Below are 18,158 nucleotides of genomic sequence, written 5' to 3'. Positions count from 1 at the left end.
AAGTTTCGGTAATAACGTCATTTGGTTATGGGATTAGCCTGAATATTTTTTGCTCAAAACAAGAAAACTAGTATCAACTTCCCTTAAATTTAGTACTAACAAAATGAACGACACAACTTGTGGGAATACTTTCTTGTATTAAACAATTTAAGATTCCTTTTGCTCTCTCAATCGCCTGACTCCATACTTAACGGTAGCAGCTGTGGTTGTTTCTGGCACCCAAGCACCTCCAGCGATCTGGAAAATAGCATGCATGGAAGAGTTTTGAGTTGGTCACTGTTTTTAAAGTCTTTTAAACAAATGAATTGAGTTCGCAAATGGCTTCACTTACTCTGATTGTCTTTTCAGTAAAAATTGTAATCATAAAATGAGGTTATTTATCTAATTTTGACCGTAAAACAATTTTCTTGCTATATGTTGTGGATTTGTTATTTTTAGATTATGTATTGCTCATAATGGGATAAGTTTTCCAATTTACCATTTTTATTACAAGGAATTGACTCGCCCTAATTATGACTGGACTTCTTACTGAATAAATAGGAAATGTTTAAAATAAATTGTACAAGGGTTTTTTAGAATTAAACACAGGCTTTATCATCCAATTTTTATCGCCAATGTTTTTTTAACCAAATTCCACTCAATTTTTGACTAAATTTAAATGTAAATTTCACTAGGACTAAATTTAAATGTAAATTTCACTAGGCCTGATTAAATTTCACACAAAATGAGGTCCTTGAGCTTTAGAACCAAACTTTGCTAACCTTAATGTTGAGAGATTTGCAATGCCAAATTCCGACAGCCAGTCGTCTCAAGTCATCTTTACCGCTGGGACCTGGAAATTTATTGCAGGTTATTTAGCTTAACTGTGTTAAAGTTATTTGGTGGATAAATAATAGAACAGGAAAAATAAAAATGGGAGATTTACCAAATTTTTGATTTACATTTTACTCAAAAATGAAACTCTACACTAAGTCTTCTCACATATTATTATATGGATATATGGGTTGATTTTGTTATTAATTTCAAACACTGTTCAATTTTTTTAATAATGGTTGTAATTAAAAAGCACATCTTTCAGAGCTTTGAAAATACCCAGCCATAAACAAAAACTTGTTTCCAGTCTGTATTACCTGGAACTTTCCACCAAGATTTAATTCTTATTTTTGTCAAGGGTCAGAAAATCGGCTACAACTTTTACTCAAACAAATTAAAACAAAAAATTAGGTGTGCACACAAATTGGTAAAAAAATCTGTTGGGCATATGCTATAGAATGAACCACATTTTACAGACTTTTAGATCTATGGCCACAAATATTGCATACCACAACGCACATTATTTGGGTTTGGGTGGGTCAATTATTATTAATAATAATTAAGGCCCGATTACACCACAGCTGCACTGAGCTGAGCAAGGCGTAATTTGCATTTAAATTCTATTGTGGCCAGCCTTTCACGCTTTGCTAAACTTGAGCCCAGTGAGCAGCTGCAGCTAGCTTAAAGTTACGCTTTGCTAAACTCAAGCCCAGTGCAGCTATAGAAAAACGTTACGTTTTGTCGCGATTTTCACGCACAGTGCAGCTGTAGTGAAAACAATTTCACGCCCAGTGCAGCTGTAGTGTAAACGGGCCTTAATGCTTGACCTAACCAAATGCCCAGTCCGGAAAGTATGGCAGATTATGACAATATCTCGCAGGTACACGGCCGAAAAAGTCGGGGTGACCAGGTGCAACTAAGGTAAAAAGCATACGTATATGTACCAAATCAATGGAGCACCGGAAAAACAAGTGCAAACTAAAACTGTATTTGACCCTGGTCTAAAATCCTACCACCACAATTAAATCAACGCACAATATTTGGGTTAGGGGTCAAGTATTATTTCATTCATTTTTTTATAATAATACTTCACCCACCTGAAGTCGAACCCTAACCAAAATATTGCGCATTGTGGTAGGATTCGGCGCTGGTCTAGAATCCTACCACAACATTTAAATGATTATTAAGCAATGCATAATATGTGGGTTAGGGTGTCGGTTAGTGTTTGGGTGTGGGTAGGTCAAGTAATATTCTTTAACACTATTACTGGACTCACCCAAACCCAAATAATGTTCGTTGTGGTAGGATTCTAGACGAGCGCCTAGGATTCTACACCGCGTATATAGACATTTTCACAATTGTAGGAGGTTTACGATCATAAAAACAAATAGATATTCTATACCTCAAGCAACATTTTATTTACGGTTGAATAATAAATTAAACCTCGAAAACGCACCAGTGTACTTCTTGTGCTGCGAAATTTCCATTCGCTTAATAAGCTTCCTGAGCGAAGCTCCGTACCTGGTTCCGTACTTTCCGACGATTCCGACCTTCTTCGTTCGCTTGGCCATTTTAGCCTGAAACCAGAATCACAGTGGGTTGCCTATTTAGCCAAGAAAAACGGTTTAAATTAACGTTTTTTTTTAAATCGTACCTTTATTGCAAATCTCGTGTGGAAAAGAACGAAACCTCGATCCCAAAATCATACGGAACTTGTTTCACAACGGTTAATGTAGACTCTTTTCATCAAAAGGGTTTAAAGTACTGGCCACTTTTGGAAAGGTGACCAGGCTATTCTTATTACTTATCCTAAACATGCGGGAAATTAAGGTACTTTAAGGTATAAAAATACGTACAACTTTACAAAATTGTTTCTCGAATAAGAATAACAAAAATGTGTGTACAGAATGTGGGCAACGTATAGCACTATCTAGCGGTAGCGACCCAGACCGTTAAGGTTAGGCGAATTCTATTATTTTTAAAATTAGCAAAATACAGGTCTTAGTGTTTTAATACACCTGAGGGTTGTAATTGAAAAACTCTTTCTTAGCTTTAAGCACTTTAAGATATAATGTTGAATCTCAAAGCACACAAACCGTAAAAATAAAGTTGTTTTTTTGCAGTGTGCAACATATAGCACGTTAAAAAATACTTAGTTGCCACTATTTTAGATCGACCGTCTTCAGAGTGTATTAAAATACGTTACTTACATTAAATACCTAACGCTATCTGTCAAACCATTTGTGATTAGGCTACTATATGTTGATATTTAACGCCAAAATTGGTTTTCTTTTGCGATTTCTCGTACATCGAAGGTAACACTAACTTTGAAAAGGTGTATAACGAAATGGTTGAAGAGCGTTAGACTGGTGGTTAGGGCCAGGGCTGCGGAGTTGGTTAGAAATAACCCGAGCCCGACTTTCGAGTCCCAAGTCCGACTCCACCTAAATGTGCGATTTCGTCGAGTCCCGAGTCCGACTCCGCAGCCTTGGTATGGGCACTGTCTGCTTACTTAATGATTTTCATAGGTAACTTTTTACAAAATTTTTAAAAAATTGAAGTTTCCAAAATGGTTCGCTGTCTGTAAGCACCTATAGATAGAAGGACTGCATAAAATGTCCCTTCACGCCAAAACATCTCTGTTTGAGCTATAGGATAAGGCGGGGCAAAACGGACCTGTTAGGGGTGAAGGCTTTTTCTGAGTTTTACAAAATATTTCCTAATCAGTGGGGGAGCATTCAAAAGGTCTTAGCCTACTGAATGTTGCTGCTATGCAAAAAAACAACTGAAATAAGCATATACCTTCTGAATAAATTAACCCTTTTTGTTGATTTTTGCACTGTCTAAAACGGACCCCTGGGGAGCAACCACTACTAAAATATAAGTGAATTGCCTTGATGTGTGAAAATGGATAAAAACTTTCAGATATATTTATACAAGTTGCGTCACAAAGTGACGTCATTTTTTAAGTAATGGTGTACAATGGACAATGGTGTGCCTTATAAGTTGTTATTCTGCGATGAGTTTCTTACGACTAAATCTACAAAGTAAAGCGAACGTATGTGTATTGCGTTGAAACAAAAAATGGTGAAATACAAAAGTTGGACGCGGGACGGTACACGTAGAAAAACAGATAGCTGCAATAAAGCATGGAACATCGACAAAACAACACTTTCAAGTTGTCATGAAGATAAAGTGAATATTTACCGTACATTATATTGTAGGGATGTCTGATAGTATCGGATCGGAGCCGATACGTGATGCTAAGTGGCAGTATCGATACTCGTCCGATACTACGGTGGTATCGGTGACAAGCCGATAGCAAAATAATGTAGGAATACAGCCTTAAAAATAATTGTCAGTCAAAGTCAAATATGTCGGGTAAATCGACAACTTAATTAAGACGCTTGTAAAAGTAGCCTATACTTAAATTACTCGAACTATTTAGCTTTGACATTCGTTTAAAGTTACATTACAGATCCGTACATAGTGTACATAATTAGGCCTACAACCATGATATTTAACACGACGCAGCGATTTCTACCTTGAAAGGGAAATATATTAAAAATATTGGGTTATTACTGGATGTAACTAAATTTTGTAACGCTAAGGCAAACTGTGGTCTAAAATCTGCCAAAAACAACTTTGAAGACCATAAGTTCATCTTTTTGGGACATTTGAGCGTAGTAATGACGTCACTAGTATCGGCTTGGATCAAGATAAGTTCTGTCCAGAATATCGAAAATAGGTATCGGGATGGAATGTCAGGTTCGGAAATCCCTAACTGAGTGACGTGCTGTTAATTGTGAGCGCCCAGCGCCTGTTTAGAAGTTCAGTGTTTCTGCAGCATTTTGGTCATAATTTGTACATTTTGTCAACCTCGCATGGCTACACCAGTAAGCTGCGGTTTTAACTCAAGTGCAGACGTTTTCATTAACGCACAACGCGTCTATAGTGTGAACCAATCTGAAAACAGGATTAAACATGTTCAAATTAAAAAAGGCCAACATTGTGATAGACAGAAATAAAGAAAAAATGTAACAAATACATTGATTTTACAGTTGTAGAAAAAGCGGGGTTAAAGTTGTGATAGTGTCCACCAAACCAAAAAAAAAAACATATTTGTAGCCTTATATGGCCAACTGTTGACTTTAATGCAGTGGTCGGCAAACTGTGCCAAATGTGGGCCGCAGAGCCATTTTTAGTGGGCCGCGAGTTACTTTTGAATAGTTTAGTGTTATCATGTATTTGTGGGCCGCGTGATAGCCGTACATCATTGCACTTTATTTTAAAAGTTTGTGTGACATGCAATTTTCAAATTTGCTCAGCTTGAAAAGGCCCACGTGCCAAATGTGGTCCTTAGAGCCTGCTGAACTATATTTTTTGCCAACTTTAACTATAGGTATAATTGAAAATATTTTCAATGTACTTTTTTATATGTTTTACACAAGGCATGTCAGTGTTGTTGCAATCAAAGCGTTGTGTAATATTTCACCTTAAAATCAAATATCCTGAATCCGCCACTGTTTTCGTAGTGGTTTTACGTAATGGGACTTCAATAGCTCTTAAAAAGTTCTTTGGGCCGCGACAAAAACGTTTGCCGACCACTGCTTTAATGTAACATTCGGAGTCATTGCCAAAGCCAAGGCGTAAGGCAAAGCTTCTTGCGTGGAGCTGTACAGCTGTGATAGAGGCAGTGAAGCGATGGGCGTAATATGTACAAGGAAATAGTCGAGCAGGGAGGTTTCTCGAAGGCTGACACTTCAGCAGTTCTTGGGGTAGCCGAGTAGGTTCATCTCTCTTGCCATTTGGCAGGTTGCACACATTCCACAGAAGGCCAGAGTGCAGAAGTCGTTACACATGTCGCCCTGCGAAGAATGGTGTCGTGAAGTTTATGTGTTGCACTTTTTTTCAGTATTTTAAACAGGTCATTTAAAAAGTCCTAGTCAAGCCCTCGTTTTGTTAACCTATTGTATTTGATAAATTAACCTCCCACAATAGACTTGCTGATTTAAATTGCAAAGTATGTCTGAAATACCTATATTAATTTGGTATGGGACCGAGTTTCAGACAAGCGCCGATATTAACACTTGGCATCGGATATCTGCTTCTATTCAATATTATTGGACATGCTTACACTTCACTCCAATTTATGTTATATTTGAACAAACAGCACATCAAGTATTAGTGCAAGTCAGCGATTTGTTTTATACACCAAAAAGAGCGAATTTTTGTATACACAAGAGCATTTTCTATATATTATTATGTTGTATAGCTTTTAATAGATAGATATCACCAGAAGAGCGATTTTTATCTATAAATGTGTTGCCTGGTTGAGCTAACTCAATTCATATTTTTCAGCATTTAAAACACGTCATTTTAAAATGACTATTAAGTAGCAGTCAAGTAGTTTTCAAAATAACTGAAGTCAAAGTCTATTAAATAAATAATAAGTCAATTTCCAAATCCTCGTCTTAAACATAGAACGTTAAAATATTATTGCTAAATTACCAAAAAACGTGCTCAAATGGTTAATTTTCCGCCGTAATCAAAGAAGTATTTTTGACAGCCTTGACAGGCATTTCGTCAATCGAAAATTTATTCAACGCCATCATAATTTGCTAATAGCCTATTATTAGTCGATATCTGTCGGCATATTTTATGGGGGCATATCGATTTAGGCCACAAAAATTTTTGTTGTGTTAAATTCTGTGCGTCACAAAAGGTTTAATCAATAAGTCCTTTTCATTATTTCATTTGACACTAAATCATTTCTGTTGTGAAAGGCATCCTTGTATTCTAAGCGTCGTATATTTCTAAGGCCCTTTATATTGGACACAATTCGATTTTTATGGGATCTGCGGTGCAAAAATTAAAAGTTTTATGATTCAAATTTTGGTTTAAACAGAATAAGTGTTTGTTTAGTATTAATTACCAAGCTGTACACTGCACACCCAGTCACCCACCCTATAATCGTCGTATGCTGTTTAAAACCTGGTACATCCGTAGCGTGTACCGTACATGTTAAGAAAAATTCATCTAAGTATAGGTTAAAACAAGCTTTCTAGCACTGTACATTTCGAACACTGTACCTCAGTGGTTCCCAAACTTTTTTGGCTCGCGGCACACTAAACAAATTTTAACAATTTCACGGCACACTTTTTAACAGAACAACAATAGAGTAATTTTACAATCGCCCTTAACACACGACAAACGATATGTAAATGTCTCAAAATTATTAATTTGTAATGAATAGTGCGTATTTAAGTCTAAAATGCTTGCGTGTATGCCTATTGGGAATACAAATACTTTTTTTTTCAACATTACAAAAAGTTTTGCGGCACACTTGACAATCTCTCGGGGCACAATAGTGTGCCGCGGCACACAGTTTGGGAATCACTGATGTACCTGCTTAAAATATCGTTGTTGGTAGTTTTAAGGTCCATGTTAAAAGCGATAATACTGTGGATTTAGTTTTTCGTCGTAGGATCACGGGTAGGGGGATATCTGATACTTGACGTATTATTCTGATACAAATACCCGATATTTCGGACAGAAAGTACCGCAATCCAACCAGATACTAAATTACGTCATTACTATGCTTAAACAAGCAAAAAATATGAAATTAAAGCGTCCAAAGTTTATTTTTTTAGATTATTAGGCCACCTTTCGTTTTAGCGTTGTGAAATTCGGTTACCTCCATTTGCTAACTACTTTTAGCCAAAAATACCCTTCAAGTTAGAAATTAGTTTGTTAGATCGCAAATCATGGCTGAAATACCTAAATTAATTTAGTATAGGATCGGCACCGATACCACCCTAGTATCGGAAGACCATCAGTTGTCATTGTTAGGGAAATGATCCAATTTCATCACAATGGACTTTAACATCAGGCTAGACTTAAGCTTTTGGTGGTACAAGTTTGAAAGTAACCTTTCCTTTCTCTAGCAGCAATCAATCATGAACACTACTATACTGCTAAGAACTTCAGGCCTTCCGTTACTACAGCGGTCGATTCTGTAGTAATATATATGTAGGGATGACAGGGATGCCGAGTGGTAGTATCGTTAATCGTCCGATATAAGAAATTCAGCCATGATTTTCGATCAAACACAGCGATTTTGGTTCGAAAGGGACTTATCAATAAACAGTGGGTTGACAACTTGGGGAAATCAACAGTAAAGCAAAATTCCGGCCCAAACACCTGAAAAGAGAAATATACTCTTGAACGTTGCAATTTCATCTATTTTTCTTGTTTAGGCATGACGTCACTTGGTATCGGGTATAATCGCAATACTTTTATCAAAAATATCGGGTATCGGTAAATGATAAAATGTCAAGTGTCGGACATTCCTAATTGGAGCCATTTAGCTTTAAAGATTTGCGACAAAGTTCACAGAATCTAGCTTAAAAGGTAAAAATTAAAAAACGCATAGGTAAAACAACTGGAGGTAATCGTTGAAAAAGGCCGATTTGCCGTATTGTTTAGGAACTTATTGATGCCTGTTTACGCGTAAATTTTAGGTAGAGTTCGCAAATTTACCAAGAATTGAATTTTTATTTTTAAGCCGTTTGTTAGCGATAGTGATTGACGCCAAAGCCTAATGACTTCTTACAATGTGTTTACCCACGCAATACTTAGCAGAGTTCGCAAAATATTGCGTTTATTGCAGTAGTTAACAGTAAGCATTTGTTTTTTCAATGAGGATTTTTCTCACGTTTGACGCAGTTTAGCACTGGGATTACGTATTTGCTTAAACATGACGCTTTTAAGCAAGTCTAACAATTGCTGCTGCAACCTAAAGTTTTACGTTTGGGAGTTATTCTCAATTGACAAACGTCACGGGTTTTCGTTACTTTAAAGATAATCCAAGTGTTGTGCGCTATAGTTAACCGACTTCACATCACATGATTTGAAATTTCTATTTAGTGACACTCAGTTCAAACGTTTAGGCATAAGCAAATTTGTCATGACATTTAAAAAAATATGTTTGCATTATTTATGTCATTTACGAAGATCTTACGAATAAACGGTAAATATTCTTTTTAACCTGGGCAACGCCAGGTATTTCGCCTAGCATAATTCTAAAAAGGGCTATAGGTTGGCACTATATAAAGACAAATACTGGAGGTTACTAAACTTTAAAATGCGATACTTGTACCGAGGCCGATCTATTAGGGCTGAATGAACTCGCCACTTCCCCATGTTTTGTCGGCTTTGCATCAGATGTAGATTGTAAAATGACTTTCTGTACTTATTTGCATAGCTAGGAAACATGTGTTAAAACTGAGTCTTAAGCTGGCCGACAATCAAGTTCTTACAAACGTTTTACAACGTGTGTTTGACAAGCTCAAATATGTAGGGTGTGCCTACATAATGGGGTGCTGAGGGCAAATTTGGACAACTAAGTTTATTTAGGCTTTTTTTAAATTAGGCTACAATTAAAATGAGAGCATTTTAGTTTCTTAAATTAGATTAGAACTAGTATGAGACGCTATTTGCTCAAATTCATTGAATTAGAAAACAATAATTATCTAGTTGTCCAAGTCTGGCTTAGGGATGTGTTAAGTCTGTGTGACTATTTACCGCAACTTCCTAAACAGAAATCTTTTGTGACAAATATACAAATCAGAAGCATTTCATCTATACCCCGAAACAATTGTTTAAGCTCTTGTAGAAATGAGGAGACACAATTTCGAATCCAGCACCTCACAATCCCCGGTGAGAATCCCAAAATGAAACAAAATACCAGTGTTGTAATGACTTAATGACTTGACTTAAGTCATTTCGACAAAAAGACTTGACTTGACTTAAGTCTTTCTGAAAGAAGACTTGACTTGACTTAAGTCTTTTTGAAAAATGACTTAACTCAAGCCTTTTGGATAAATGACTTTTTTTAAAGTATTTTTTTATATAATTGAGCTATTTTTCCTAACGTTTGCACGTAAAACAAATTGCTTGCTACATGTTACGTTTTTTATATTTTTTATTTCAGTTATTGTTCACTGTCGTACTAGTTTAATAATTCTAATAGTTTAACGTTTTATTTTTATGACAATAACGTAACTTGAAGTTGACTTGCTCTATTTATGACTTCACTGGGACTTGACTTGTTATTTATTCAAAACACTTGACTGGGATTTAAGTCATTTCAAAATGACGTATTTTCAACACTGCAAGATACTCATTTTAAAGTGAATCATACGGGGAAACGCCGGACGCCGGTGTAACTTACGCTAATGTTGTGGCGCGTTCTTAGCACTGATCTCATCGGCCATATACCGGGTAGACAGCATCCCACGCAATAGTGCTCGCCCATACGAGACGCCATGCTGCCGATATAGAAGTTGCCACAGAACAGTACACAGCAACCTGGAAAGCACGTAATTATGTTATGGCAGTGGTTCCCAACCATTTTTGGCTTGCGGCACCATACCAAAATTATAAACAGTTCGCGGTACCCTTGCTCGTATTTTGGCTGAACGGGTAACTGTAATTTTACAATGAACGAGATTTAAACAGCACATCAAGTGTGCAACAAGGTTGAAACAACCTTTTCAATTTTTTCATCAAGAATCTTGCCAATATATAGCAAAAATTGGAATCCCAAAGAATTTGAAATATCTCTCGGTACCCTTGAGCGTTAAGAACGACACCCTAGAGTGCCGCAGAATACCGGTTGAGAACCACTTTATTATGGCAAAGTTTGAAAGCAGTGTTGTAAAGATATTGTTGCGACAGCCGATACCATGGTATTAGGAGGTCCGATAATATCGGATCGGAGCCGATACCCGATACCAAATTGTAGTCTCGGTACTCGTCCGATTCTAGGGTGGTATTGGTGCCGATGCGATAACAAATGAAGTTAGGAATTTCATTCATGATTTGCTATTTAACCAGCAACTTTTATTTTGAAACACATATTTATCAAATAATCTTAGGATAACAACTAGAGGTAACTAACCTAAGAACACTAAAAACAATTTCTACATATTATCATTGAAAACATTACCTTGAAACGATTTAATTTCAACTATTTAGCTTGCTTAGCATTTTATTGACTTCATATGGTCTCGGATCGGATCGCGGTACTTTTTATCCAAAATATCGGGTATCGGGCATTTCTAAATAGCATGGCAATGCTTTGGTATGGACACATACAATTCTGTTTTCTACTGTAATTGAAAAACGTACTTTTGGCAAGTTTGGCATTGTGAACACTCAAGAATATCGTGGCAATGTTTGCACCCAGTTAAAAACACACGGTTATTTTCTGCCGTAATTAAAGAAGTATTTTTGCCAGCCTTGACAGACATTTTGCCAATCAAAGATTTAATCAACCCCATTATAATTAACTTTTTTTTCCTTAAGTAAGGTGCACTGCAATTGATTGCCGTAAATGTGGAATTCATTTTAAAGGCCATTAAAATTCGTTACGGTCATTGACAACAAAATACAATTTATGAACACAGCATACGAGTACACGTAATTATTTCTCAAGCGTCGTAAGTCTGCGGTTAATTACCTTCACTTGCGGACCATTAAAAATACAAAAATCCTTTCACGGACCAGTAACTAGAATTTCAAAGGCACGAAGAAAACTCATTATAAACTAATATATAGTGAAGTGCAACCAACGATATACTCGGGGTGTTTTTGTGCTGAACAGACGATCCCAAAAGGGGCTTAAAACACCAAAACAGGAGATTAAACTTGCGTTTTATGCATTTAAAGCTGGTAAAAACATAGTTTTCAACTGCATAATTAAAGAAAACTTATTTGCGGACAAATTGTCGCGGACCGGCGGTTAAAAACCGCTGGCCAGCTGTTTCAAATCAACAAAATGACATTATCACGCGAAAAGCACGGGACTATACTTATAGATTTCGATATCCAGGTGAAAAAAAATCATTTCCTGTTAAACTTTCACTGGTGAAAAGAACTAAATGTTCAAAATACAGGGTATACCGGTTTCCTAGTGCAAGATGTTAAACAAAAACAATTTCCGATGAATGCTACACGCAGTAAACCAGTGTGGTAATGACTTAAGTCAATGACTTGAATTAGGTGGATATAAGTCACTGTTTCTAAGAACTATGGCCAAAGTATTTTGGCTTAATTGTCTTGACTTGACTCAATTCCTCTGGTCGGATAAATTACTTGGGTTGAAATGTGTTTTAATAATCAATTTTATTCCGTTGAACATAAATACGATTTGCTTGCTATATGTTGCACCTTTGTTCTTGTTTACTTGAGTATTTGCTCATAATAGGGCGAGTTTACCAATTTTAATAGTTTAACGTTTTTTAAAAGCTTGAGAAGCGCACCGCTCCGAACAAAAATCAGTCAGCAAGGTCTAAAACTTTAATACAAATATGCATTTCGCCTATAAATGGCATCATCAGTTTGTCTTAATTCGAATAAATCTGATTTTTGTTCGGAGCGGTGCGCTTCTCAAGCTTTTATTAATACATTTTAAAACTTTTATCGTCGGCATTATGTGTTCTGTTGGAGGGCCAGATTCTGTTGTTAATACACATACAAAGCTTTTAACGTTTTTTTGTGACAAAAATACCGGACTTGGACTTTGTTTACAATTTGTTTACAACACTACAGTAGACACCTGTGACATTTTGACATAAAAAAGGGCAAACAGATCAAAAATTAAAAACGTAATAATGTGTAGAATAGCTAAAAAGTCGTTTTATAAACGCTATAGGCAATATAGGTGGTGAAAAGGCGCTTAAACTGTTTCAAATCAAAAGACCGAATGTTGGAAAGCACGTCATTCGACCTGCGATATCACGGGAGGCTGGCCAATCCAGGAAGTGCCAATATACAATGGAAAATCCGTCGAGACAGGGCATGCGAGCAACACAGGCGAACAACACATGCGAAAGCGATTGGATAACACGAAGTTGAACGATTTCTCAGTAACCAGCGCAGGCAACTCTGCAGTGGTAAACCAGATATGGGCAACCGTTCGTTTCTGTGCACCGAATCTTGTCACTTTTTATTCAAAGCTTCTTGAAAAAACAGTAAAATGCGCTACAACAATTGTCAATGCTGTCTATAGAGCACTTAAATCCTTGTTGTAACAGCACCAATGTTGGCCTCTGTAATGCTAAACTAACGACTATCGATTTTTTGTCACACGGAAAAATGCCAATATTAGACTGTTTAACGAAAAACAAGTACTTTGCCTAACTAATTTCTTAAAATCGGCCAAAATACGAAGAGTCTACATATTAAAACTGATTGGAGGCAATAACCTTTTATTTGGCTACATTAATTGTCTTTTGGAGGCAGGGGCGCCTGCAGAAAATTTTCCAGGGGGGGTCAATCAGGGGCGTAACCAGAAAATCAAAAAAGGGGTCCTGAATTTTCAACTTAGGGAATTCCCCTATTTTTTCGCCTGATGTTAATGAATAATGACGTCATTAAAACAGTGAAATTATGACGTCATAGAATGGTGATTGCACGACGTGATAGAAAAAACCCAGAAACACCAAATACGTCCAGCAAAAGCGAGCACGTGCGTCGTCGACAATCCTGTCAGGCGCCAGCTGCGAAATCACGGTGTACAATCGTTAACTTTACGCAAAAAAACAAAACAAACCAAGACCTTAAAATATGTGTGTTTAATTGTGGTAGAATCATACATAATACTATAACTTGACGTGTTTTAGGGAAAAAAAATAAATAAGGTTTGACGTAGCGTTGTCAATTGTCGAATACTTGCTAATCACTAATCAGTCAACCTAAACTAGCGCTTCTCAACCAGTGGAGGCCATAAGAACATTTGAGGTGGGCCGCAGACCAATTTAAAAAGCTAGATTTATAATTTCATTTGTGTCATTATATTTCATTTTAAAGAAATAATGGTTTGGGAGGAATTAAAAAGAGAATGTAAATTTATTGTTCAGCCGCAAGTATCTCACTAATGCACGGTTGATTAAATAATTTGTTTTGAAATATGTTCTGCTGTGTTTTGTTCTAAACCTATTTTAAGTTTTTTCTTTCATAAAAATTCTATTGGGCCACAGAATTTTTTGCAAGGTAAATGGGCCACGAAAGAAAAAAGGTTGAGAACCACTGACCTAAACAAATAACGAAAGAGAAAAACTATCCGGCGTTTACGGTCGACCAAACCAAAGACGAAAAACGGCGTTTTGCGCTCGATTTTGGCTTCGCATTAGATTAACAGTTTGCTAACCATGACAAAAACGAACCAAAAACGATAATATCACTTACAAAAAGGGGTGGTAAGAACTCCCGCCCCTAGTGCATATTATTTTTAACCTTCATAAAGTAATACATATTACACTTACAAATAATACTAATAATCACATTTTGAAATTCCAGGGGGGGGCAAGTGCCCCCCCCTGCGGGCGCCCATGGTTGGAGGTTTCTTACAAAAGTGTTATTTATTTTACCGAATATAACTTGCATGAAAACAATACTCGCGTTTGTACGAAATTAAATCATGGACCCCAGCCACAAAAAGTGTCTATAAACATAAAATAAATATTAAAAACCGTTTTTTATTTTAAGGGTTTCATGGACCCCAGCCACAAAAAGTGTCAATAAACGTAGAATAAATATTAAAAACCGTTTTTTATTTTAAGGGTTTCATGGACCCCAGCCACAAAAAGTGTCTATAAACAAAGAATAAATATTAAAAACCGTTTTTTAATTTAAGGGTTTCATGGACCCCAGTTTAAGATCCCTGAATTAGACGGAGTCAAGCAAGGTCATGTTACCACTTACAGCTATTAATGTCGTCGAAGCAGTTACACATGCCAGACTGCCAGTCGCGTTTTGCTGGCTCAGGCTGCTGGGAAATGACTGTGGTCGTTGTACTGTAGGCCATGGGCTGTTGTACTATAACAGTGGGAGGACCAACCTGCAAAGATAACATTCGGTGTTTTCAACAGTTATTTGTAAACGTTTTAATATCTCTTCCGTAAAATTAATGAAGCAGTGATAAAGAATCGCAAAGTTGCCGTAAAATGAAAGACATACAAACATAGATCGCTTGCAAAATAACATTCAGTGGTTCCAACAGTCATTTGTAGACGTTCTAATCAACTCCAGCCATAGAACCGAAATAAGAATAGTATCAACGTCGAAATTAAACAGTTCGGAATAAGATCAAAATAGGGCTAATGCCTAATAGTTGGAAAAACATTCAAATCGCAATAAGACGTAATTCCGTCGGAATACGACCTAAAGGGTCAAAATAAGGCCTATACAAAATTTTACCCAACCCCAAACCCCACCACTAAGTACATCACTAACCCCCTAGTAATTTCAACCCTAACCCATTTTCTAAACCCACCCATTGCAAAGAATAACATTCAGTGTAATATCTCGTCCGTTAAGATAACATTAATAAACCAGTAATAAAGAATCCCAAAGGTGGCGTACAATGAAAGTTAAACAACTGTGATCTAGCCCTTCTAAAGCTGCTTTTTGACCAACGATTACGGCGTACGTAGTAGTACACTGTGGCGTAAATTGTACATTTAAAGTTACAGTAAAAATTTGAACCATATGAGGCATCGCTCTGAAGGGATTCGGCATCTTATATCGGTGTCAAATAACCTCCTAAAATACGCCAGTTAATTTCTTTATGAGTTTCCCCCCAGTTAAGAACTAGTGGTTTGCACCAATCTTAAAACTGTTCGACTTGTTTTTCGCTTTATTTGTCTTGTCATTTTTAAACCCTGAAAATGTTCAACGGTAGCTAAAGCCGTTTTCTATCCCGGTGTCAGTTGTCAATCATTGCAGACAGAAAATTATTGAGTAATACTAATTTACGGAATGATGAATGGTTGGAATGGTCGGAACGCTCACTAATTTAAGTGTTACCCCGTTAAAACAAGTATTAAACCAACGCACAATATTTGAGTTAGGGTGGGGGTTAGCGTTTGGGTAAAGGTGGGTCAAGTGTTATTATATTTAATAATAATACTGTGAGCGTTCCGACTATTCCGATCATTCATCATTCCGTAAATTAGTGTTACCCTTCTTTAAGGACAAATGTAGACAATAAATAAAGTAGTGGGGTTTATGACCTTTAGAGATTAAAACCAGCCAGTTATCAACTGGTAAGCAATACACGCCTAAACAGTGATACCTGCCAATTCCAACGCGAATAAATGGCGTAACTGAAGCACAAAACCCTTCAGTTAGCGCAGGTATAATATACCCAGGTTTTGTAAATACAGCGAAATCTTAGTTCTGCAAAGTTCTTCTTGGTATATTTGACCGAACCTTTACAAAATAGTTTTTTTTTTAGATTTCTTGTCAACTTTTACGTAATTAAAAAGGCGTATAACCTTTATATTTACCTACCTGTTGTGACATTGCGATTTGGTCATTCTGCAGAGGCGTGTACCCAACTGGTGCAGTAACTGACGACATTGCTCAGCAGTGCAAAGCTTAATCTACACAACCTGCAACTTTAAAACAATAAATACCATCAGCAAAGCTCTTAAAACAACGTCTGTGCAGTTGTGCCAAACCGCAAAATACCTTTTTTTGCCGCGCTGCAAAAATCGGAGAAATCTAGGTAACTGAATACAGAAAACCCTTCAGGCATGACCTAAAGCAGAACGCAGCTCAGTTTGGTCTCTTACTTTACTCTTTGCTATCTCTGTCTACTTTTTGTAGGTTGCCTGTTGTCGCACAACAGCAGACAAAAGCCCAATTCCGGCGCGTTTGTCAAAAACATGTTTTACTCTCAAACAACATTTTTCCAATGCCGGCGAGCCTTCTACACAAAACTGCGATACGGACAAGACGGTTGTGAGAAAGGTTTTTTGTTCGGGGATTTTTGTAGCGCTTTGAAAAAGGAAAAAAGAAACCATGGCTGATGGCTGTTGCCGACGTTTATCTTTGAAAAGTTACTTCTATAAAAACAGGAGTAATATAGCGGAGCGGTAAAAAGTGTTTTTACTAAAATGATAAAAATTTTCAAAGATGACGTCATAAGATTATGTCATAACATAACGTTTCAAATAAATAGCCTTATTAAACCTGGGGTCACCGTTCGATGTAGTAGCCTACACAAATATGCAACTGAATTATTATGGTTTACATACATTCACGGAGATGACGGAATGGCCTGAAAAAAATAACATTTTTCTCGGTAAGGCGCACCTGCAAAAATAACTTGACCGGAACGCCGTTCTGGCAGCAATTTTTTCTACCGTAACGGCCTACTTTCAATATACGTTGCAGTAAACACTTTTTTGCAAAAACAAACAGTAATTTCATCGTAAAATTTATGAATATGCAACAACGGATAAATATGCAATCGAACACCATCTACCTTTAAACTACTGGGTAAATAGAAATTAGGTCAAAAGTACCGGTGTTGTAATGACTTGACTTAAGCGCACATGGATAGGCTAACTGTTTTTAAATCACTTGACTTGACTTAAGTCTCATGGAAAAACAACTTGACTTGGACTATAAATTCTTCTTTTAAATCTGTTTATTATGTTACGTTTTCGTTGTTTGTTAATTCAAATATCGATTCGGAATAGTTTGTCATTTTAAAATTTAGCTTTTTATTTTGAGTGTATTTATATATATGGATTGGCTTGGACTTGATATTTAATTTTACGCAAATGACTTGACATGGAGTTAAGTTATATAGCCAATGTGTTGACTAGGACAAAACGTCATTTTAAAATAAAATAATAACATTCAGATCAGTGTTTCCATGGGGGTGTAAACGTCATTTACATGAAGTTTTATTTAAGTTAACTCATAATATCTAGGTTAAATAATTACTTTTAAGGAAAAGGTTTTTTTTCACAAAAAATGAAATGTCTGGGGTCTGACCTAATCAAGTACCGGGGCAGTTTACCATTGTGTCGAACTAGTAATTATCCTACGGTGTGATGTCGGGGTTACTCCCTTTTTTCAACATTCTGATAAAAACAATCTGTTAGTTTTAGCGAATGGTAGCTGTAGTTACGGCTAATAGGCGCTGGCTCTTAAGGCGAGAGCCGAAGGCGTCCGAAGTCTCTTACACGTTAATCGTAGATGACTCCAAAGGGCAGGCCGCTAAAATATCTGTCTTAACTTCTTAAATTCTAGACAGAGTCACTCCACTCAGTTGATATTGCGCGTTGAGTATATTCACAAATCTCCGAACGCAAGATAAAGAACATGGTGAGTCAAGCCGCTAATATAAAAGCCCTATCAAGTAGCCTTAAATGAATCGTGAAACTCCAAATAGACTGGGTTAGGGTACTGGTCACACTTCAGGGGATACGGGTATAGTGACGTCAAGTTGTGTAATAATGATTGTTAAATGCTGCATTAAA

General features: G+C 36.7%; 2 protein-coding genes across 2 annotated transcripts; both read right to left on the bottom strand.

Moving 5' to 3' along the window:
• Positions 1-117: 117 nt before the first annotated feature.
• On the bottom strand, positions 118-2,503 carry LOC146134594 (large ribosomal subunit protein eL43-like). The gene is made up of 4 exons (XM_083396936.1): positions 2,468-2,503; positions 2,270-2,390; positions 762-832; positions 118-237 (listed from the first exon to the last, which is right to left on the bottom strand). Exons 2-4 carry the CDS (start codon positions 2,382-2,384, stop codon positions 148-150), a joined length of 276 nt encoding a protein of 91 aa, XP_083253062.1. The 5' UTR covers positions 2,385-2,390; positions 2,468-2,503; the 3' UTR covers positions 118-147.
• A 1,525-nt stretch (positions 2,504-4,028) lies between these two features.
• Positions 4,029-16,294, bottom strand: LOC146134593 (placenta-specific gene 8 protein-like). The gene is made up of 4 exons (XM_083396866.1): positions 16,174-16,294; positions 14,584-14,719; positions 10,049-10,185; positions 4,029-5,681 (listed from the first exon to the last, which is right to left on the bottom strand). The coding sequence occupies exons 1-4, from the start codon at positions 16,240-16,242 to the stop codon at positions 5,577-5,579; spliced, it is 447 nt and encodes a 148-aa protein (XP_083252992.1). The 5' UTR covers positions 16,243-16,294; the 3' UTR covers positions 4,029-5,576.
• Positions 16,295-18,158: the final 1,864 nt, after the last annotated feature.

This window comes from Ascidiella aspersa, chromosome 9 (genome assembly GCF_963924565.1).
Source record: "Ascidiella aspersa chromosome 9, kaAscAspe10.2, whole genome shotgun sequence".
NCBI lineage: Eukaryota > Metazoa > Chordata > Ascidiacea > Phlebobranchia > Ascidiidae > Ascidiella > Ascidiella aspersa.
The sequence above is the reverse complement of the archived record's forward strand: the minus strand, read 5'-3'. Positions and strand labels throughout refer to the sequence as shown.

What these genes read in the sequence shown, in the direction of transcription:
- LOC146134594 (XM_083396936.1), bottom strand. Translation starts at nt 2,384, where the DNA reads ATGGCCAAGCGAACGAAGAAGGTCGGAATCGTCGGAAAGTACGGAACC. An exon ending in GCAGCACAAGAAGTACACTG is followed by an intron (nt 833 to 2,269) that starts GTGCGTTTTCGA and finishes ATAAATTTCCAG; the next exon opens with GTCCCAGCGGTAAAGATGAC. An exon ending in GCAAATCTCTCAACATTAAG is followed by an intron (nt 238 to 761) that starts GTTAGCAAAGTT and finishes GCTATTTTCCAG; the next exon opens with ATCGCTGGAGGTGCTTGGGT.
- LOC146134593 (XM_083396866.1), bottom strand. Translation starts at nt 16,242, where the DNA reads ATGTCGTCAGTTACTGCACCAGTTGGGTACACGCCTCTGCAGAATGAC. An exon ending in AAATCGCAATGTCACAACAG is followed by an intron (nt 14,720 to 16,173) that starts GTAGGTAAATAT and finishes TTATCTTTGCAG; the next exon opens with GTTGGTCCTCCCACTGTTAT. An exon ending in GAACGCGCCACAACATTAGC is followed by an intron (nt 5,682 to 10,048) that starts GTAAGTTACACC and finishes CATTCTTCGCAG; the next exon opens with GGCGACATGTGTAACGACTT.